This window comes from Haliaeetus leucocephalus, unplaced genomic scaffold, assembly GCF_000737465.1.
Source record: "Haliaeetus leucocephalus isolate CR32 unplaced genomic scaffold, Haliaeetus_leucocephalus-4.0 Scaffold495, whole genome shotgun sequence".
Lineage (NCBI taxonomy): Eukaryota > Metazoa > Chordata > Aves > Accipitriformes > Accipitridae > Haliaeetus > Haliaeetus leucocephalus.
Genome location: NW_010972931.1, coordinates 8,455,602 through 8,479,691, shown reverse-complemented (window position 1 = coordinate 8,479,691; position 24,090 = coordinate 8,455,602). Strand labels below are relative to the sequence as shown.

The window sequence follows — 24,090 nt, the reverse complement described above, 5'->3', positions numbered from 1 at the left end:
AAGTCTGTGTTACCAAGAGGTTAGTCTTAGAGGGCAAAGCACCTCATCTGTGTTCTCATGGGACAGTCGCCATCAGTGGAAAAGCTTTCAGACAGATACATGTGAAAATCAGCACCAGTGGAAAAGTGGGTAAGCTCCCTGCAGCAGGTCTTCCCAGAGGCCTTACAGACTGAGTCTGTGGAAAAGGAGTGTTGGAGAAAGGCATTTCATAAGAAAGACCCACAGTTAATAAATCAAATAGGTTGCTGCAAACAAAGGATGCTCTGACAAATACAGTTTTCTATTCTCTCATATTGATACTTTTCAGCAGCACAGCTGACCCTCTGAAACGGGTTCTTTTTCATACCTTCAAAGTAAGTCTGCAAAATCATAAATAATTTAGCATTAACAAGTCAGTTTATTTTTGATTCAAGGAATAAAATTTCACAGTTACAGGTACTAAAAATATTTCCTATCTGCAGCCTCATCCATTCCTCACAAACTCCTTCATCATGCAGCCTTAATGTGGCTTCCTTTGCTCTGCGCAATGGTACTAAGACTGCCTTGCCAATACTTGCTGCTCCGTGTTGACTCTAATAATTCTGGTAATGTTACTTTTACCAGAGACTTTTCTACAGCAGGACTGTGCAAGCAACAGGAATCCTTTGGTGAGCTGGGAGTTGAAGCACTCGGCGACTGCACAGTTTGACGCCTTGATGAAAGCCAGGATGATGAAGTGGACAATGAGGATGCTAGGAGAGAACAGGTACTCTTTTGTGAGAGAAAATATTGCCCCACCATGAGCTTGGATATAACAGTTCAACACCCCCCAGTACATACCCCGGGATTTATCATGGAACAAATGACTTTATGACTATGGTAACAGAGTAATGGTCCTATGTAAAGAGGCTTTTCACTCCTTTCCTTTTTGCTTTCCTCACAAGTTCAAACCAGTCTGCTTTTTAAGTATTCTCATTTTCTAAGCTTGTAGCTCTTGTTATTCACATGCCAACCTTTGTTCTTACTCTGTCTCAGGAACCATCTTCTAGCCACTGCTGGAGACAGGGTCCGGGTGACGTGAACCTTTGTCTCACCCAGTACAACCATGCTTATCTTCTCTGGTTTGCTATTAACAATACTGTGTCACTGAAAAGTCACTTTTTACAATCATATCAAATGAGACCACCAACTACTAGTCACCCTCCTAGCACAAAACAATGACAATCATAATGAATGAATGGCAAAAGACCAGAAGCTGGAGGAAAAATGAAAGAGAATAAAATAGGAAAAAACGAAGTAAACAAAATCATATACTCTATTTTGCTTCATATATTTCTTTAAGAGGATTTCTTGGTTTTAAATGATCGTATAAGAAACACTTGTGTAGTAGAAAACAAAACTGTGGGAGGCATCTGAAGAATAGAGATATGATATACAGGGTGGGGAAGCAACAGCACAGACTGAGTACATAGAGAGCATGAGATTTGAGTATGATTAGTTTTAGGAATGCCAATCATCAATAGCTGCCACTGAAAACTCTGAAGCTGAGAGTTTAAAAATCAAAAGTGTGCCTTTGAAAATTGTCTTATAAATGCACGACATGAGCACTTAGATACACCAAAGGAACATTCTGATTCTTCTTGGGCACCCTAAGAGACAGGAATCCGGAGTTCACCTGTGTGAGGATCAGGACTTCTTGACAGTGTCCGATAAGCTGACTATCTGTCTGCAGTACAAAAACATTGCCAGACTAAAATACTGCAAGGTATTGTGGCCATACTGCTACCTTGAATAAAAAGAAAGATGCACTGTTAAATACAATTCACAAAATGTTTATTTTCTTTACCCAGTGCACATGCCCTCTAATTACCTTCCCAAGATGTTGAAAGAAACCATTCTGGTCTTGCTCCCAGAACCTGGACAGAATTGCCCTTCCTCTCCACCCTCAGACACCCCCACACATTCCTCCTGCACCAATGGTATGGCACTTTCTTCCTCTGCACATCTCCATGTTTCATTCTTTATGGGGAAAGAGATGGAAAGTTTAACACACTTTCCTCTTTCGATGAGCGGACAACCCTGACAGAAGAGAGGGTCGTTTGGGCCAAGTTGTAACGTGCTATCAGCAGAAAAACAAAAGCTAAATCTGGAGGCTGTTGGGAAGCCCTTAACAACACACAGCTGCAGTAAGTAACAGATGCAAGCATAGCTGAATTGACATCAACTGCTTATTAAACAAGTCATGACCAACAGATGGGAACACTGCTTTATTATGATAGCCTTCTCCAAATGCTGAATGAACTATCTGGAAAATGAGATTGGAAAACAAGTGGGTGCTAAAAATGTGAAATCCTACTGTGGGAAATCCAGCCAATCCACTAGACTGCCAGGTGCCACAGCTGTTACACTCTTGAACCCAATTCAGAGGAACTAGATTTGCCACAGAAAAGGATAGAAAATGATAATTTTCAAAGGTCTCCCACCTACCCCATATTGGCAGTTACAGTAATTATCAGTGTAATTTCTTTAAGTCACATCTCATTATAAATTAGAAAGGACATTTGGGCTCTGTTAGCTCTGATTTGCTAATGTATCAGGCAGTGCAGTCTGTTACTGTGTATTATACCTGTACTTCACTCTGAGTTGTTTTCTGGTGTAGTTTTTTACTAGACAGCCATTTTGGAAAATCAACAAGAAAATCCTGTGAAATAAACATTGATTTTAGGCATTACGGAACAGAGAGAAGACTAGAAAGACAGGGAGAAGAATTTTTCTATGGAAACAAATACATGTTTTTTTAAAGTATCTGTAAAAACAATTATTGCAATAACCAATGACAGAGTTAAGTATTTGTGATCTTGTTCAATCAAATAGTATTATTTGAGTTACCTAGACAAAGAATCATTAGCCCACTAACAGTCAGCAGGAATTTGCCAGGACTTCATTCACTCTCTTATAAACACACAGAGCTAACTAACACAAGAGCAACAAGCATACATACTAAAACAATAATGTGTTAAATATAATGGTTCTGGAATACATAAGACAAAATTACACATCAACACAATAATGAAGCTCATATACACTAAATAACTACCACAATTACTTATTCTTCATTTGCTTCTGTTAACATTGTTTCCCTGAGTGGGAACAACAGGAATGGGTTGTTGATTTCTAACAATCAGGAATATTTTAGCTGAGCACAAACCAAACCGCGAACATTCCAAAATGCTCCATTAATTCAAACAGGACCCACAGGTCTGTGGAAGTATAAGGCTTCAAGGAAATACAAATCTTCATCAACCACCTATTTAAGAGCCATGTAGCTGAATCCACATTATCTTGGAGAGCACAAAAATCCATCCCTATATTGGGCAATGCTCATTCAAGTTCAGGAGAACTTACATCCTCATATAACAGATGATTGTACACATGAAGTCAGCAGAACCATAGGAAGAAGTGTTGATTAGGACATGGAGTAGTTACAAAACACAGCTCAATCAGATTACTAAAAGAATATCTATGTACCTGGAGAGTTCATAAGAAGTGACAAGACAAACCTTTGGAAAGGAAATGTAGGAACTGCTGATGGCATTAAATGCTTTTAACACATTACACACATACATACATATGGAAAACTATCATGTATAAATATGAAGAGAAAGCCTTTACTTCAGGCAAACAGATCACGACTATTGAAGGTTTTTTGAAAGTTAAAATATATCCAAATTATTCAGGTATTTGATATTATAGGGAAAAGAATATGTGGGAGGATTATGTATCTTTCAGATAAACCTGTTCCCAGTTTAATAGACTGCTTTTAGAAATCTTGAAAGAATAACAGTTACTGTAAATGACATTTAGCTACCAAAATTATTAGCTTTAACTATTAATGGTATTTACAGGTATTCAAAACATTTCTCTGAGATGCTGACTGGATTTTTTAAAAAAAAATCTGCCTTTGTTATAAACAACCAAGAAATAACAAAGTATTGAAAACAACTACCAGGAAGATCAGGTAGGGGATCACACTGATGAACATTGGTGTGTCCAGTGTATGAAGGGCAACAATTCAGATTTCAGGGCTGTGTTGTGTTGTGAAAACAGGGTGTATCAGCTCATAAGTACTTCCGCAATTTAGGCTCCTGACTTGAATATCCAGTCTTATTTGAGCATTATGAAAACTCCATGAAGGGAAAATGCATTGTTAGATAGCTGATATTTTTAATATCTGGTCCACAGAGACTAACTGAACAGTTCATTTAGAACAGTAGAGCTTTCCAACACCTCACCCATGTTATTCAACTCTTACTCATATCAATATAATTAAATATGACTATTCTGAGGGTAAATGTTAACCTGTATAGGTGAATCTCACAGGTCTGGTGCTCAGCACATACTGGACTGCCAAGCAGTAAGTATAAACTAATAGTTCATGCTAGACCTGAACCTTGGGCAGAAGGAAAAAACAATGCCAGGCAAATTTGTTTTCTTTATTCTCTTCAGTCTTTAAAATAAAATCCAGTATTAACACAGTTAAAATAGATGTGCATGTCAGGGGTCAAGTAATACATTTGATATAATTTACAAGATTATATACACAAAATGCTATGAAATCATTAGCATAGTTTGAAAATGGGACAAATATCTACATCCAAAGAGTATAAATACACAATCATGTACAGGGATTGGATAAAGAGATATCTGATGAAACCCTGTGAGGATGATCATATAGTCTTTCTTAACATCTTCATCAGCTCTCTGACTTTCTGCTTTCTGATAAAACACAGAAGGATAGGTAAATTAAAATACATTTAAGAAAAAAAAAAAAAACATATCCAATGTCCATGGTGTCATAAGGGTACCCTCTTTAGCAAGTTCAACCTGCACACCACCTTGAAGTCTTGTTAGAGTCTTGATAGAGTACTATGAGATTATTTGGTAAGTCTAGGCAGGATTCAAGTGCATAGATAGCCACTGCTCTCATTTAATCTTTCCTTCAACCTGCGTGGAATCAGTAACAGGACTTGCTGATCACATTAGCATTATTTCACATTTACCCAGCATCTGCATCTCAGGATGTCTGAAAGGGAGGAGCCTGGGATAACTGAACATTTCCAGTGAAGTAACCCTACCTGTGAAAGCTGTGGTCTCTCACACAGCTACAGGACAAGCCCAGCACCTCTGCTCTCATATAATTCTGACCAGGCAACTTCTAAAATGCAGTGGCACCATAATACCCATTACAAGCAATGTAAATGGAATTTGCAGACAATCTTTAAAAGATGAGTGAGAACATCAAAGGGAAGTTCAGAGAGGCCAAATCAAGTTGACTGACAACATGATGATTGAGTGAATCTATAGTCCACTACTTTTGGAAGTAAATAATTAATGAGGATGTTGAGAACGTGTTTAAAATAGTACTAGCAGGTATGGATAAAAATCCTCTTATCTTTCCACTGAAAGTAGGATCTTTAAAATGAAGAGCTTCAACTGAGCTAGCTCAGACACTAAAAGCAATTTAACCTCTGAAGCATCGAGCTCCATAGGCAATACAGACATACCTTTAATCTAACAAGTAACAAACAGTAGAGGGACTGGAATATCTACTCTGCTTACTAGCAGGTACTAAGGTTGGTGTTATTGCACCTTCACTGCAACTACAAATGTTAGGGAAATTAAGGTAGAATATGCCAGAACATGCTTTATTCAGTTCTTCCCTTTATGGTGGAAACACATGCTGAGAATGATCAGTGTGAAGAAAGGTTTCCAAAGGACGTGAAAGAATCTCCTCACATAGGACACAGGAAAGCAGGCTGGTCTGACACCCAGAAATGCAGAAAGCTGGTTCCTTTTGTGGGGATTAACTAAAGGCCCATCAGATCTGTTTAATCCCTAATATAATTTTCCAGAGCTGCTACTTTACCTCCAAATTCTTCTTCCTTGCTACACAGTGCATTTCTTCTTCTCTGTTTTACTTCCCCTCTGGAGACAAACAAAAGATCATCAGAGTTCAACATCCTCTCCCTGGGTCGTCTTTTGTCTATTCCTCTTCTCTCCTTTTTCTTTTTTCCCCTGTCTTCTTTCATAATACTTTCTCTTGCTTCGTCTCCTTCATCTTCCATAGACAAGTGAGGATAGGGCTTTGTGGCCTCTGTCTAGGCTAGAAAATCAGACAAGGAAATTCACTAAGCTAAAAGCATGGTTATCATATACTATTTTAAATCCTTTTTTATATGACATAGCTTTCACCTTTTCCCACATCTCACAGTACAAGAGAAGGACTTATCACACTTTTGACCATTTGACGGGGCTATAAATGTCTTGCAATTCAGTTTCTTTATAATTTATAAAATAAGTAAAGAATAGCCTAAAACAGGGCTCTAAACCCTAATGCTGTCTACCTCTTATGACTCCAAAAAGGATTTGGGCAATAATTGTCTTTTATGGTGTAGGTCCAGAGCACATAGTGTTTTACTTTGCATGTGGAATTTGTTAGTTACATTTGCAGAGTGCTTGTTCTGCCATAATTATTTCTTTCCACTCTGATGGGAGGAAAAGACCCAAAACAGATGCTAACATCTGATATTAAAATGACAAGAGCTATATTAGTACCTCTAAAGATTAGTGAATTAAGCATGACCCCTAGTACACACCACATAAACATCAAAAGACAATCCCAAAGAACTCAGAGCTGAAGAGTTAGCCAAGCTATTGTAATACATCTATGTGCACTGTGGACTCCCTGTCAACAGGGGAGCATGGGCTATCCCTTTTAATTTTTTCCCTTACTTCTACAGGACTTAGCACACAAGGATTTTCTCTTTTTGAGCTTCTAGTATTGTATGGCATTCGAAGTTTTTGTTTCCTTTCTGAACAAATTATGCTTCTATTTTGTTTGTTTCTATCAACAATGTCAGCATGTTCTCATTAGATCTGTGTGCATCCATGAGGAATATGCTGCTCTGTTCCCCTTTGATAAGTATGACAAGGGAGGTAGATATCTATTTTAGAATATAATAAATAATAAGCTTCAGTTGGGAGCACATTTCCATGCCCTCTAAAAGGTAGGGGCTCTAACGGAAACTCCAACTCAGTCTGGGCTGGAACACTGCCATAGCATTGCTAATATTAGTAACTGATTAAAGTGTAACTAATGAAATACAGTTGTTTAATGGCTTTGAATGTACACCTCCTCATAAAAGGAAAACAATCATTCAACACAGCATGGCAGTTCCAAAAATAAACAAATATAAAGTAAAATCATGGCCAGTACCATTTTTTTAAGAAGCAGACATGTTAGAGCAGCAACAAAGGAATGAGATTTCACTTTACAAGTATGTGGCTTTACAGAGAACTTAAAACCTTGCTGAGAATGTTACAAGCAAAAGACAAACATTCTGAATTAGTAAGTGCATTGTCAGGGACTGTCTACTCAAATCTTACATAGCAATTTACTCTAGAGAGTTATAGATCCAAGAAGTAGGAAACTTAAAAGACTTTTAACTATAAAAGCTCTTTAGTACCAGTCTTCTATGGTTAATTCTTGGAAAAGAGACTAAAAATTCAGCAGAACCAGATATGACACGTAATGTAGAAAAAGGTGGAGAGAAATATATTTCAGTAGATGATAAAGTTGGGAATGTGCAAAAGAAGGTGCTGGCAGCAAATTGTGGAATATTGTGGATTGGTAGTGATCACCAAGGTTTTTAGTGGCACACCAATACACTTCATCTGCATACCTGGGGGTTAGGTCTATGTTGTCTATATGCTAAAAATTACTATTTATGTAGTTTATCCAATGCCAACAGAGGACCCTGGGAATCCCAAAGGCTCCAATACGTCTAGTTCAGGGCTGTTAGTGGGTATCTCAATTAAGAGAAGCTCAGTTTCAGATGCTCAGCTCTCTTTGTCATTTCTTATTAGCTGCTTTACACATTTCACTGCACTCTGCGCAATAAATCTTGACATCCAATATACAGCCATGGAGCCATTCTCAGAGCTGCCAAATATTCAAGTGTTACTGCTCAGAGTCCCACAATGTCCCTTTGTGTATCTGGGTCTTGATGTCTTTAAAACACTAGCAATCAGATGTAACTAATAGCATTTGCAATAATATTGTTTGGAGGCACTTCTTTAACAGGGGTAATATGAAGACAATCTTAATAGTGCTATCCTCAAAAATAGAGACATTTTGCAGTAAAAACATTGCCATTTGAAATATGGTGGTTTCTTTCTAAAATATACAGCTGCTGCAAAAACCCCAGAAACGATGTAGTAAAAACTTCGGAACTTAAAACAACTGTAAGACATTGGTGTGCTCAATCAAAACAATGGCAAGTCAGCTTGGCAATGAAGTCTGTTAGGAGAATGAATATTAATTGTGATATTAAAGCACTCAGTCATGAAACAAAGCATGCAGAATGAAAGCCACTATATATGCTTATGCATTTAGTCACATCTTTTCTTAATAAGGGAAATAATAATTCTCATTTAGAATATAATCCAAATCAGTGGAAGGGAAAGACTGCCACTGATTTTGCTGGAACTCAACTCAGTTATATACCTGCCTCCTTTCAACTGGTAGTATGCATTAAGTAGGAAACCATGGTCCTCAGGTTTACTTTTGATGAAAAGAGGCTACCATGATGTAGGTGATCTGGCCTCGAAAAAGGCATTGATGTATTTCCAGATTTGGAATTCTGCTCAGTAAAGTGGGGGTATTCATTTGTTTATGTATGTGCTGTGGCTGCAAGCTGGCAAAAAAGCGAGTTTCAAACTGCACTGGAATCACTATTAGAAAATGTCTGGGAAACAGGGCTTGCATCAGTGTTGCTTTTTCATTCCATCATTCTCAGGGAATCTATAGATCAGCCCACAACTGGTACCCTCGCCCATCATTTTTAGATATAATCTTTAACACTGATCATCATATTAGAACACTTAAGTAGAAATGACGAACTTCTAAAATTGCCTTCAAAGGTGGGATTTGTCCTGTGCATGCAACCTCTTGGGAAGAAATTTGCCATGACAGAGATTATACACGTCTTTGACAGCAGTGCCCATACTACATTGACATACATGGAAGAGGAAACCGTTCAGTCTAGAATCCCGATGGGATGTCAAGGCAGATGGAAGAGTCAAAACAGAAGTATATGTTTTCTCACACAAAATGTGAAACTGTGCAGCTCCTTCTGGGAAGAGGCTATGGATGATAAAGGTTTACATGGGTTCAAAAAAGTAACTGCGTGAATTCATGGAAGAAAAATCCATCAAGGCTGTTTAATACAGAGACTCCAATTCTGCTTCAGAAAATCCTTAAATCACAAATTGCTGGAGGGCGGGAATTTATTCTGAAGAAATATCCCTAGATGATTGTTCTGATCTTATTCTACTTCTTAAGATCTGTTGTTGCTAGCCATCAGAGATTGTCAGTGCTCTGAAGGTTATCACAATCCAGTGCTATTTCAAATGTATTAAACTAGAACTTAATACAAGATGAAAAAGTAATCCACAATCATTTGGAACCACTGCACTTTCAGTGCACACTTCACACCAGAAAAATGTTACCCCTGCTGTACTTAAGTTCTGCAGAACTTAAGTAGGGGCTCATATTCATCCTACATGCTCTCTCCCCATCATTCCCCAGATTTAAGCCCAGCAGAAGATTCAGTATCTTAGAAACAATTTGCAATTTTATGCATAGCTTTATATCACAACAAATATCTTAAAGGAAAAATAAGGTCTACAACAAACAGAAACTCCATCCCACCTTTCAGCAATCCTCTAACTGCTTCCTGGGGCTAAGCTTCAAACCTCCACATCCCACCAATGTTTCCAAAATGAAAATAGGGCAATAAATTGCCAGATAATAAAATGGTAGGACAGCTCATGCTCTTGACTGACATGCTTGTGGGTGAAATCACTTGGTTGCATGTATAAAGCAAGCCAGTTCACAACAACTGTAGTTAGAGTACTACATATGGAAATCGGACAGCACAGTTGAACCCAAAATGCAACATTTAAGATTCATGTAAAATAACTTTTATATTTTTAGGTTCAAGCATACTCACGTCATATAATCCACCATCTGCACCATTTTTATGTACTGACAGGAAAAGGCATACTTTGTTTGGCTGATTTTAATAAGCCCACTTCTTACACAGTGTTCCTGCAATAACACAATCAAAATTCATCTAATTTAAACCGAAATCTCAGAAACAAGGAGATACGTATGTCTAAAAAGTCAACTGTTTTAATGTAACTGTAATCAGCCTCTAAATAATGAAGATAAAAGTTTCAAGTACAAAGTACATTTTCTTAATATGCAGTATGAAAAATGCAGTAAAATTATCATAATGGCTTACAAACAAACAAACAAACATACATAATGAAATGGATTGAAGACTGTACTGACTGTGATAAAACTCCCTATGTTTCTCATTTTAGCAGCATGGAGCTTGTGAAAGCCACCAAACGGATTATAGAGGAAAGAACAGAATATGATTTAAGAATAAATTATCCTACAGAATTTCTTGGTTCATGTCTATTACATAAGCTCTTCACTGAGCCCTGAAATCTGATTTGTTTTGGTTAGCTGGAGACAGGGATTGGGACAGTGAGCTCATTAGCCTGGAAAATTGTATCTGCCTCATCAAAAATAGAACAATGGTAATACCGTTGCCAAATTGGTATCATCTTCTAGGTTTACTTACCTTCCTGTTGTTGAACATCAGAACTGTGTAGAGTTTGTCACCTGTTTCCTCCCTCTTTGGTGTTGCTATGACAATGGCAGGCACATAATATTCATTTCCTATCTGTGTCCCAGTCCTGGCAAACACATAGTCTCCAACCTGCACATCAGGAAAGCATTAGTTTGCAAGAACCATGTAACTTGTGAGTTTTACAAGACATAAAAGGTAAATACTAAGATATTTTTACATTAATCATCATTCTAACACATTCCCACACTTTAATATGGATCTTTAAAAGAAAACAAGAACAAATTGGTCCTTGCATGTACCGATCACTCACAATTTCCACTGAATCAGGGAGAGGACACAAAGCAAAAATAAAGGACAGAGCCCTACTAAATGTAGCAGGGCTCAACTAGCAAGTCAAACTGAATTAGGATACTCTTACAACTGTTCATTCCCATGGACTTTGCTCAAATTTATACATTTTTAATGAGCTTTTAAAGCAAGCTTGGAAAACTTAGAGAATTCCATATGTAACTGACTTATACAAAACAATTTTAAAAATGAACACAGAAGTCACAATTTTCTATCAAATTCCACAGATCTTCTCTAGAGTTGGATGTTCCCCTTACAGAATACGAGGATCTACCAGATCAGGATTTGCCTTCATTTTAAACAGAAAAAAAGGCATGTGTCTGTCTTGTTTTAAGTGTAGCAAAGCAGTTATAAAAAATGCTTCTTGTATTCAAAACAGCTGTATCCATTCTGTATCCTTTCTGTAGCCATCATCCCTCTCCTGTGTAAATAAGAACCACCTGGAAAAAAAACTGATTGCAGATAGTCAGCTGAAAAATTTTAAATAAAACCAGAAATGTAATAAGAATTTTATTCTCCATTACTGTTATTTGCCTTAGTATAAGGTTATCTGCTGGATTTAAAACATGCTGTGAAAAACAAATGATTATAACCTGCTGTACATCACATTGTGTATAAAAGACTCTCCTTGATTCATAATCTATGTGCTAGGAGACAGTCTGCTGGTAAATAGCTCACCTTTCTTCCATAGGTGGGCAAATATTCATGTTTTATAAAGAAAAGAAAAAAGAATGCTAATAATCAAAGGAATAGGACTGCAAAGAAAATGAGCTCCAAACAAATGAAAAATAGCGTGTTGAAAATAGCATGATATTACTGTAACTAAAAACTCTTCTTTGAAATAAATAGATGTATTTTAAAGATTAAAAAAAAAGACCCTGTCCTTTATTCTATGTGTGATCAAATGAACAAAATTAAGAAAGCATATTTGCTGTCATAAAAAAAATACAGTTTTTGACCTGTAGATGTGGGCACGGCATAGCACCTCCCACAGGTATAGTGAACTTCACAGGTACAGTCCAGATCTCCCCATTGCTGAAGTCAACAAGTGCATAGGTAGAACTGATACTCTTTATCACAGTTCCTGAAAAACAACACAATAAAATATTCAAATTATTTGTCTTTTACCCCTTGTGGAAATTTTTTTAAAATCCTATAGGCTGTCACACATCATTGAGGTCAAACGTGTCTATACTATACATTCTTCATTTTCATTTAGCTAGGGTAAGCTGTGCTAGGGCAATAGAGAAATTTGTACCTAAAAAAACCACACAGGTTTAGTAACGATTCCTAATAATGCCATAAAAATAAAATAAAGAATAATTTTCAAGCCCAGGTCTGAAATCTGTAAGCTCATCAGGTGGATGATTGTTGACATAATGAAACTATTACCACAGTTAAAAAAAAGTAATTTAAAAAAACAAGTAATGGTAACACAAAGATAAACACACATACACACACACACACACTTTTTTTTATGCAATAACAGAACACAATTTTACCTACTAATCATTCTGGCTCAAAACTAAACAAAAAGGCAGAAGCATTTAGTGAATTCTTTGAACACACGGAGAAGCTTGGCTTTTGCCAAACACTCAACAACAACATTCAAGGGAGACATCAAAGAGAGATAAGTTGATACTCTTGGATACTCAGTTACTTAATAGGAATTCCTTCCATACTCTTCTTATATAAATGTATCATTGCTTTCTAACTTTACAAAATGTATGTCTTTTTATAAATGTATATATGTGCACACACAAGATACATATTCATTTTTCATGAGTATGCAGATGTAATATTTAATCTGATTAAGATAGAAGTAGCTAATTTTGACCCAAACTAATGTTTTATCAGCATTAAGAAACTCTAAAAAATATTTAAAATGTGGATATACCTGGATAATAAAATCCTGTGACATCAGATCTTGCAATCACCTTTTGGCTTTTGTGAATCAAAAATACTTGGCCTTTTTGTCTTTTCTTGGACTTTGACTTCACAGTTTCTTCTTCAAGTCTCTGTAATTTGATACAATTATTTTTTCCACAACAGCTAAGCCTGTCAGCCTCAATCTATCCTTTGGAATTAATTAAATATTTAGGCAATGTAATGTTATGACCTCTGCAGATAATTCACAGTAAACTGGAATTATTTTAAACATTCAGAATAGTTATAAACAAAGGAAGCAATGTTACAGAAAGTACTCATAGATAAGATCAACTAAGAGTTTTCACTATAAAATCCTGTTTTACATGGTCATAACAATACCTATATTTTCGAGTGTTCAGGCAGAAATTTACCTTGATGCATTATGGCTCTGGCTGCCATTTTCCTAGAAAAAATTTTACAAAGAAGTTGTACAATTCATATTCAAGGATGAGGTAAGGAAAAATCAACTGGTTTTGCAGAATAATTGAATGTTCTATACACATTCATTTTGTCCAGATATGTGAGTCTTCACAATAATCTTATTTTCATTAAAAGTACCTCACTGTATGGAATGACTGATTAAAAAAAAAATTCAAATATAGAATTAAAAAAAATTGAAAAAAATCTTGAAGTGTCTGGGAAAAATGTTTATTTCCAAACTATAAATTAAAAATTAAATTTTTCATCATTTTTAAAACATTCCAGCTTAGCAAAATACTATACTACAATTTCCAGAGCTGCCACTGTCCATCATTCTGCCCTGCTAGTTTGGGTTCTTCGTACACTAGTTCTCCTCTTTGGGGGGCAGCTCCCCAGACTACAGCTCCTGTAATGTACCACAGCCACAGAGGACACTGGAGCTTACCGCTGAATTGCTCATAAATATGTCTGGGGGACCACGTACCGGGATGGTGAAAATAGAAACACCAGTGGGGCTCTCTGTCTGTGGACCAACTCAACTCCTAGTTGAAGTCAGTGACTGCAGTTAGGAGTAACTGAATGAAGAATGCAAAAAGCACAATGGATCTCACACAACAACTGAGGCAGGGGGCTCTGGGAAACACAGTATGTGAAAAATAGTCAAAGACTCACAAATCTCAAGGGGTCTATGTAAAAATATACTGTCAGGCTTTCCAAGTTTGTGCATACTTGAATTTACAGTCACCATATTCCTTTACCTTAAAGCCTTTTATATCTCACATTAACATTTTATGGAGTCTCAGTGTTATTTGCCTTTAAAGTAAATCATGTTCCTGAATCCCTTTTTCTTCTAGAAGAAAAAATTTCTTCCCGTTCAGGGCACGTCTCTTACAGGAAGTTTTGAGACGATCAGAGTATTATGTAGATATGTCAGAATGTGAAAGAACACTTTACATTTTGCTTTCCTGAGAAAATTAAGAAAACTGATGATATAAGAATATTTTCTTTCTAATATTGAAAAGTTCATAATCCCAGTATTTTTATAAGTACATTTTAGTAATCCTCAAGAATAACACTGTAATTTATATTTACTACAACAATCACAAATTAATTCTTGAAAAAGTCCATACTGCTCACAATATTTTGTCCATACTGCTCACAATAATGTTTCTAAATACAAATTGTAAGCAAGTGCAAAGTTAAATAATTCAGCTTCCCCATTAATTTTTAAAACACATATTTATTAGCCTACCTCGTAAACAATTTGCAAGTATCCATCTCTTACACAGTTCCTTTGAATCATAAAACCACAAGCTTGAAATCTCAAACTTTTCCACAGATCTACACACTGTTCTGAAAAACAATGATAACTCACAGGCTTCTAAAACCCCTGCTTGCTAGGGTGTGTACGACCTCTTCCTTGTCTGATTACATTTTTCTTCCTAAAAAGATATATTTGATTTTGATACTTGATTTTCTGTAACAGTCAATAATGACAGAAAAGCTGGGAATAACTTTGACTAAATTGTTTGTTCTCAGTTTCACTATAACTATCACAAACTCTTTTTTCCAATCTCCCATACAAAAATCACAAACAATCCTAAAAAAAAAAAGTCCTAAAAATAAGCAAAACACGCACACAAAAAGGCAAAGAGATATTTTAAAGAGGAGAAATGTGGTGGTTTTCTAGTTTATTATTTACCGCTACAGAATATAAACTATATCAACAGTTCTGTTTTTCAAACTTAGTCTAAACCAGAGGCTTTTTACAGCACTCAACTGACTGCTTGAAGTACAACCTAACAAAGGCTGATTTGCGTGCAAAGACTTCCAGCTCCACGGACACAAAAAGGTATTTGGGTATACCATTTACTTAATTCCTCAGGCTCCAAAGGGACAGCTGCTGCTGAATATTTATTATCAACTAATTTGTAAAGCTTGACTAATAACTTGGGCAACTTCCAGCACTCGCATTAATCCAAATACTAAAGACTGCACAGGCATCCACAATGAGGACGCCGAGTCCTGCAAAATTCAGGTGGCTCAGAAATACTAAATTCAAATCCATCTGTCCTTCGTCTCACACAGTGTTTAGGTGCTCAGCGCAATTGACCCAGACACTGTCAGAGCGCCCATTTCTGGGCTATCGTTCTCCAATATTTTTATTACAAAAGAGCCCCATCTGATTCTCAGGGATTTTCACCCTGTTTAGCTCTGCTTCTGTTGAAGGCAATGCATTAAACCATGAGGTGAAGGAGATTTTGTTTACCTCTGCCAATACCTGCTACATTTTTAAATTCCCTTTCAAAGAGATTAGTTTTTGCACTTTCCTACTATAACTAAGAATGGATAGGAAGACTATCCACAGATCTCCATGTATCTTGGCTCTAACTTTGGCTTTTCACAATCCTGACACCTCTAGAGCCAAGCAACCACTGCTTTTCCCAGGCTGTCAGTGGCAACAAGCCCATTGTGTGTAGACCACAGTCCATTTTTATGAAAGAGCCTAACTTTTTGTAGCTACATGCTGTCTGTCCAGCAGGTTACTTCACTGATGACAATGGAAAAATTGACATTTCTAGGTAGTTATAACTTTTTTCTTGTTGCACTATTTGGGATGCTTGTTTTCCCTTGTGTCCCTAAACAGACACAAGAACAAAGGCAGGGGCCTAAACAGGCCAAGCTGTTTAGGAAACATATGAATGCAAAAAAGGTATCAACAGAAAGCAATTAGTAATCCTTAAACAGTGAGGAAGAATGAGGAGTGTAAGAAATAGGACACCAGGAAATAGAAGAAACTGCCAAGGGAGATCCAGAATTTCCATTCTTGTAAAGAATCAAGTCTCAGCTACAAATATTTTGTTAGGAATAATTAAATCAATTGTCTAAGAAACATATTTTTCAGAAAGAACAGACTCAGTGAGTCACTAGAGGTCCCTTTCCACCCAAATAAACATGCTTTACAAAACACATTATGCCTATTAACTATTTTAAGTTATTTTTAATCACATAGTCACCATTCAGCAGGGTCACAAACAAGCGTAAGCCTTGCACGTTCGAGCTTATCCTAAGGGGAAACACAGTACTTTTAAAAGTATATTCTTAATGAGAGTTAATCCTTAGCAATGAATGCAGCTTTATTTCTCTGCAGAATCTGAAGTCCATTCATATGCAGAAATAGAAATATTTAGTATGAGAGGAAATGTTCTCCATCACTATTAAAGCCCCGATTACAACAGTGGGGAAAAAAATACTTTACATGAAAATGTTACAGCCTTTAACAGAATGCACAAAACTGTCCTGGAAGCTATCATGCTTGGAGAATAGTAACATCATGACCCCAGTAGACCTGAGGTTGCCTAATGAGAAGTGGGCAGGGGACCCTGAACAATTCCTTTTACTAAGTGACATCATGTTGCAAACAGCTTTAAAATTCAGTGAGAAAAAAAAACCATCATAAGAAATGATGGCTGACTGTTATGCCTGACAAGTTCAAAATAGAAAACAGATACCATATTTTAAGTCAAAGCAGTTACTTATTAAAAAAAAAAAGTAAATGGTACATTCCTCATTTTTAATATCTTTAGATGAAAGCTGAGTGCCAGCCTGAAGAGAAATATTTTTGTCAAGCCATGCTTTAATCTGTACAGCAAAAGGAACTGAGTAAAATAAGTAAAATACAGTCTACAAGTAGCCCTCCAATTAGGTAATCATCAACGTTCAGTGTTTTATATTTTGCCTGATAAAAACAAAAAGTATTTGCTCATTTCCCAAAGCATTTACTTCTTGCATCACTAGAGGTCTTCGGTCATCTCATGGCCCTGTGAAGATGGTTGTCTACTTCATCCTCCTCCAATAAGGCACTGGAATACCCTACCTTTCACAGATAAGTGCAAACATAGCAGCCTGAGCACAACTCCCAGAGAAGGTCAGAGCACAGAGGGAGGATAACCAGACCATTAATTCAGTTGTGGGCTTAAACGGAAAGCTCTCATAGCAAGGACATCCAAAAAGGATTACTAATTCTTTTAAGAAGTTGTGTAGGTAATTATGAACCTTAAATGCTAAAAACTAAGGGGTTTTATCTTGAATTTAGTGAAAAAAAATTAGCAGGAAATTTAGAAGTCTGCTTTGTTGAGTAGACCTCCAGGATAATTGTGATTTTTCTACCATCTCGCAATGACAATTTTCATTCAGTGCCATATCAACTATTTCCTTGCTGTAATGTATTTCAGCTGGCAGTTTATTTTTTTACACCCATTTTGTAGACAGACATCACAGTTGGAAAAACCTCTGACAGCATTTTCAAAAGGCTCCCCATTTTCTTCTGGGTTTTTCCACTGCTTTTTTCACCACCTAAAGAGAACTCTAATTACATCTACATTTCTGTCTCTCACTCTTAAAGCCTTTCAGTTGCAGATTAGCAATTACTGAAGATGGTGCTCTGATTAGGCTCCTAAAGCAGGTTGACTCAGGATAAGTGATTGCACAATGTTAATCACATCATGTCTGAGAGCACACATTGGTTGATTCAAGGCAACAGTAAAAATACAGTCAGCAAATGAAACATGAACAAGTTTCTGCTGCTCTTGTATTGGGACATTATATGGCAGAGGTAAAATCAATAATCAAAATCACTGTAGTAGCAATGTAATATTTTCAGAGTAATGTAAAATGAATCAAGATCATCTGTTTTTTGAAGACATTAAAATGTTTTCAAAAGTACAGTCTTAATGAAAAAAAAATCTCAAAAACTACAGAAACCTGAATGTGATCCTTTCCATAATGACTTAATTTCATACATGGTCTATGCTATCATAATACATTCTATTCCATTTAATGCAAATAATTTTTTGTGACTTATGTCATAGTATGTAAAGATTTTTGGTATACTCTGGTAAGCAGAGAATATGGACACTTGGCATAATTTACATTTGTAAATTCCAATTGTACATTCCCATTCATTGCTGAGAACCCACAGTCTATGTTTGTACTGTGCTCATTTGAGTTTCACTTAGCTTACCTCTTCAAATTGATGTATGTATGTGTGCATATATATACATATTTATATACTTATACTTGCATATATCAGGGCAAAAAAGAACTACTATGATCACTTGATTATGCTTCCTACATAATACAAAGCCTAGGACTCTCCTCAGCATTCACTGCAACTAGGCCAACTCCACCTTCAAGTTCAGTTAAAGAGCAGTTTCCTCTCACTCAATGATATAAAACAATGAACAGGAAAAGGAATATATTAATATATGAGCTTTATGATTAATTCTCTATTCTACTTATCCTCTATTAGAACTTAGAGGTTTGAGAATAGATTTTCTTTCTTATTAATTTCCCAGAGAGCTTATTTTAATATTATCATAGTACTACCCTACCTAAACAGCAGTACTACTGAGGCAGCAGCACTCACAGTGAAGCACTGTTTGATGAAGATTTTAGATGAAAAAAATTGAAACTGAATAAGAGAAATTTTTTGGTTTTTTCAGAGGTAAGTACTTTGAATTTCAAAGAATCAATAGTGTATACAGAAATCTTTCCACTGGGGAAGATTAAATCACTTTTAAAAATATAAAAGTCTGTTTTTCATTTCCCTGAGAATTCATACTCATATCTTGAAGGTAAAACCATTAAGGTAGAATCAATTCATTTTCAAGAATGTTCTGAAAGAGTGAAAATAATCATAGAAGAATACAACATTGTAACCTAAGATATGTTTTCTGACCACAGAAAGAGCTAAACTGAAAAAAATATATCCTCTCTTCCAATAGGGCAGCCTAAAATAACTCACTAGCCTTATTTTTGTACTTATTGCTTCATATATTTGCATATGCATTTCATTAACCCTCTCAATAGTGTTCCAAATAAAATCAGAGGTTCATCTGGGGGACATATATATATATATATATATATAGATCAAAAGTCACAAACTTCAGTTTCAGAGTAGCTAGACTACTTTCTGCTACTGTATTAAGGGAGTGGAGAGAGCACTCTGGCCTGCCAAAAGTAGGTGTTCACTTCAGGATGAGCTCCAGATGCCACTGACTCCATTCACAACACTGTGAGATTAGCTATCAGTTCATGTAGGCATACATTTTATGGACAGCTAAATTTTAGTGTCTGAATATGAAGCTAAATGCCACCTCTTCTCTTCACCTTTTCGCTTACAAGAAAGATGCCATGGAAGATTACAGTGAATTACTCCAACATTACAAGATCTTTTAGTCCTGTTTATCAGATATTAACCCAACCACAAATCTTATATCATAATTGCCTTTAATATATCCTTCTTTCATATATATCTCTGCTGTCTTTGCAGAGGAGATAAAGATACTTTGCTCAGATTTGTTTCTAAGAGGCTCGATTTCTGTGATGCTGTCAGCTTCAGAACTTCTGCTTCCCTGGTACTTCAAAAAAGTCATTGAAAGCTTGCTCCCTTTTTAACTACCTTCTTTCCTCTATCCATATATATAGCATCATGCTAAATGCCTACTTTATCAGCTCTAATCATGGAACAAAATTATTCCAGAAGCACATACTGAAGAGGACTATCGAGGGGGAGGGGGGAATCCCTTCCAATCTATTACCTTTTTATTGTTGCTTATGTGTGATTCTGAGCTTTTTTCAGTTTCCTTTTTGACAGCTTCCTGAAGATCAGAGGCTTGTTGTATATATGTTAATGCTGCCAGTATCTCATCTTCTAACAATATTACATCTTCATAGGAAATTGGCCACCCCAAATTCTCTAAAGCCTCCAGCAAAGCTTCTCTATGCTGCATATATTGGACTGGCCCATCCTCTTTAAATCTAAAAAAAAAAAAAAATATTTAAAAAAAATTAGTAATCACAAGTAGGAAAAAAATTAATTTTGGCAGTACTTTACAAATAGAATCACAAAGCATAAAGTTCTTGTGTTTCATCCAGCTGCTATTGTTTAGTCAAACAATCACATCTGGCTTAACCATATCTCATAGAAAAACATCTACAGAGCAATTCAAGTGGCTGAGCATAGATGTCTGGTGCCATTTTATATGTTCTAGAATATGTGAGGCATCAGTAAAGAACTTGCAGATATGAGTGAGAAAGTATGGAAATCCCTGGCCCTTCTAGAGCAGCAGATAGGGTGAAGTGGCAAGCATCTAGACAATCTAAAATGGCACCAGACACCTACTAAGTCCTGATTTGCCACATCAGTCTTGACTGATCACATAAAAAAGAGATAATCTCCTGCTGTTTATTCCTGTCAGTCCTGTGCTGCTCAATTTCACTCAGTGATCAGGAGTTTGCTTCTATCCATGGCTCAGATTATGTCAATGTCCACTAGACTAAAGAGCCAGTTTGAAACTACACACTGAAGGTACTTATAAACCAAAAGGTGAATTAGATACAGTAATCTTATTGATAAAAAACAAACAAACTGAACCCTCCAAAATCCAGAACAGGTAGAATTCTTTACAACTCCAATTGGAAGTAACATACTTCTTTTTAGTACTCAAAAAGTAGCTGTTCTCTACAGCTTTGCCAACATTTAAAAAAACATGAAACCTAGAACTGGGGAGAGTACTTGTCTGTCTTACCAATACATACAACCAATTTGATGCCTACCACGTTGCCCCACTCTTTGTCACTGCTTATCTCTGTACTCCTCCAGGAACTGCTTTGTATTGAAATTAACCTGACCAGTATATTTACCTAGATTTTGTTCTCTATTACTTGAATCCATTATTAATTTATAATCAATGTCAAGCTAACTTACCTCCTGAGTTTGATCTCTCAACCATTTTGAACACAAGCACAATATTACCACTTCTCTAGTAAATTTGAATTTCTGGTACCTGAGATAATACACACTAGGGAACCAGAAAGCTCCTCAACCAATTATTTCAGGACTCATGTGACTATGTTAGTAGACTTTGTTTATTACTCTCTCCTTCCAGGTTACTTATTTTGAGAGTATGTTGTCATCCTTTTGTAATACATGAACATGATCATTCAAATTGTAAATTTAGAAGAGAAATAGATCAAATATTTCAATTTCTATGCACCAATATTAACAATTTTCATATGCTCCTCTAGCAACAGACTGTACAATTGCTAGGACTTTTTTTCCTTATATACATAATTGGCCATACATAACCAACAATAAAATAGTTTGGATACCACTCTGTCAAATTTCTATGCTCTACAACTCGTTCTCTACAAACAGACATCTATTTCCTTTTTTTATTTATATGCTGTTCTTCTGTTCAACAGCCTTCACTTCCTCTCTGCACCAGAATGGGCTTTTAGTTCTTCCTGATGACAGAAGTGTGTATTTTTTGCTCACTAGCTTAAGTCTTCTTAAAAGCATTCTAGTTTTAATTCCCATTTTTCTGCCTAGGAATATTTCATGCCCATTCAGTTTTCATTAATTTATCTTTACTTTATTCTCTGAAGTAAACAGATGCTAAATTCACTGATCACAGTCTTGTTTATGCAGTCACTAGTTTTCTAAATCAATATACAGAAATAAGCTAGTTAAAGTAGTACAAACTTGCAATGTGATATACAGTTCCAGCACATGCTGTAAAGGTGCTTATTATACCTTTGCAAACCAGCCACTGAAGTGGTCTTCACCAGATGAGAGATTTACCTTGATGCCAAAGGCAACAACACCCTGCCCTCCCAAGGCCCTGCCACTTGACACTCCTTAAGAACAGACCAGCACCATTCAAATGGAATGCAAGCCCTTTCCTTTAAAAATAATCAGCACTGCAAAAAGGAGGTCCAGAATTTAATATTACTCCATATTAAATACACATTTTTGAAAGTAAGGCTGGTTACCGAAATAGCAATCAAAAAGTATCAAATATTTACGACCAGCCTTTCAGAGGTAAGTTAGAAAACCAAAAGGTAATAGCTTACTTGTCTCTTTCCTCCTGAGATAGTGCTCTCCAAATAACTAGGTTTAGGCGCCTATTAAGAAAGTAAAGCAGTTTTTGAGGGAATGCAGTTCCTTGTGCATCTGATCATCTCAAATCTAGCAAATAAACACAGTTTCTTAAGATATCTGCACTGATTTGTATTCCAAGAGCACTGTATCATCAAATTGTATCCTTATTCAGCTATGAAATTATCAACTGCAAGAGAAGATGGGAAAACAGCATCTTCCACCAAGCAGCAGTGTGACTATTTCAGGGTCATAGAAGGATTAATAGCAATCACTGCCGTTTCCTGCCAGGATTTTCTATAGATGGTTCTCTTCAGCACCAGCAAGCTAAATCAAATAATGAAACTGATTAAATGCCAGTTAAGCTAAGCACAGTTCCTCCAATTAAACAGTTTCAGCAAACTGTAGCCTGAAGACACATGGAGAGCAATGCTGCTTTTTTTTTTTTTTTTTTCATGCTAAGATAACCCCTCAGTTGTGCCATTCAGATTTCTACTTCATTAAACTCTGGCTGTGAAGAAAAACTACTGACAGGAAAACAGAAGTGATTATCCCAAAGCAATGCAGTTCTGAGATCTTGTAAAAGCACCCCTAAACTTTCTGCTGTTGCTTTTTAGACATAAATTATAAACTCTTATTAGGTCATCTAACTTACAGTTTTCTCTATTAACATCTCAAACAATTAAGCCATCACTCAATTACCTCATTTCATACTATAGAAATAAACCTTTACTGATGATCCTAATTGCTGTAATTCTAGAAAAATTTCCAAACTTCCTTTGGAAATACAAGAACAAATTCATTGTTAGGAAAAACTGTAACCATTAGACTTTTAACAGTCTTGCCAGATCTACTGGTGCTTGTACAAAAAAGCTCATTATCACCAGATTTTGAATATTAATTTTATGGTGATTCATTTTATCTACTACCCCAGCATTTTTAGAATGTAAATCACTTAATTCATTCACAATCTGCAGTCTCAGTATGCTTCACTGCCTATTTCATACTTTTAAATGTGCACACTCATAACTAACTCATTTGTAAAAGCTTCTGGCTATACAAGATCATACACATTTTGAAGCTTCCAACATTTTTCTCCTTTGATACTGGATATTCTCTTTGTCAGAGCAAAAAATTTCTGCCCTCGCCACTTTTTTCCCCTCTAAATCCGATGCTAAGGTCAATCTACGTATGGGGAAGATATTGTCATGCTTGCTTCTGTTCTTGAAACCTTCATGCCCTGATGTATTGTCTCATCCATAGATGTCAGAATAAATTTGTGACCAATCACTATTCACAAAGCTGAACTGCAGCCTTTGCAAATTCAATTACTGGAAAAGTACTGTGACATTTAGAGCAAAATAAATTTGACTGGGTTGCTGTTTCACATGTAGAGGAAAAGCAATGAGAACTCTTTTTTACATTGTCAATTTTAAGGATCTTCAGGCAGATTTCTCTTCTATACATCTTTTTCACTGAAGTAGGAAACTCAATCCTACTATTGTAAATTCACTGATTCATTGAACTCTATGGATAAACATAAATAAACAGCACTTCCAGTCACCAAAGTTTTAAGTAGACTGTGAAAATGCTGTCAGTAGAAGATCATCAGAGTTTAACGAGAAAACACTTTTCTTTCCCTCAAATTGAAGTCAATAAAAGTAAAATAGTCAATAGTATGGCACAGCAATGAAAAACTTGAACTTTTTTCAGAAGTCACCATCAAAAATACACCACTTGAACCTT

At 36.2% G+C, this 24,090-nt stretch overlaps 1 protein-coding gene across 1 annotated transcript in view; it reads right to left on the bottom strand.

The window, feature by feature from the left end:
* The window catches only part of VWA3B (von Willebrand factor A domain containing 3B), an 84,704-nt gene that overhangs the window by 14,143 nt on the left and 46,471 nt on the right, over positions 1-24,090 (bottom strand). Inside the window, exons 21-29 of the mRNA XM_010575814.1 lie at positions 22,320-22,370; positions 20,003-20,222; positions 12,949-13,069; positions 12,011-12,135; positions 10,695-10,832; positions 10,053-10,150; positions 7,722-7,734; positions 5,906-6,131; positions 601-731 (exon numbers count right to left, since the gene is read on the bottom strand). Coding sequence (XP_010574116.1) covers positions 601-731; positions 5,906-6,131; positions 7,722-7,734; positions 10,053-10,150; positions 10,695-10,832; positions 12,011-12,135; positions 12,949-13,069; positions 20,003-20,222; positions 22,320-22,370 — 1,123 coding nt within the window. The remainder of the gene's footprint in view (positions 1-600; positions 732-5,905; positions 6,132-7,721; positions 7,735-10,052; positions 10,151-10,694; positions 10,833-12,010; positions 12,136-12,948; positions 13,070-20,002; positions 20,223-22,319; positions 22,371-24,090) is intronic.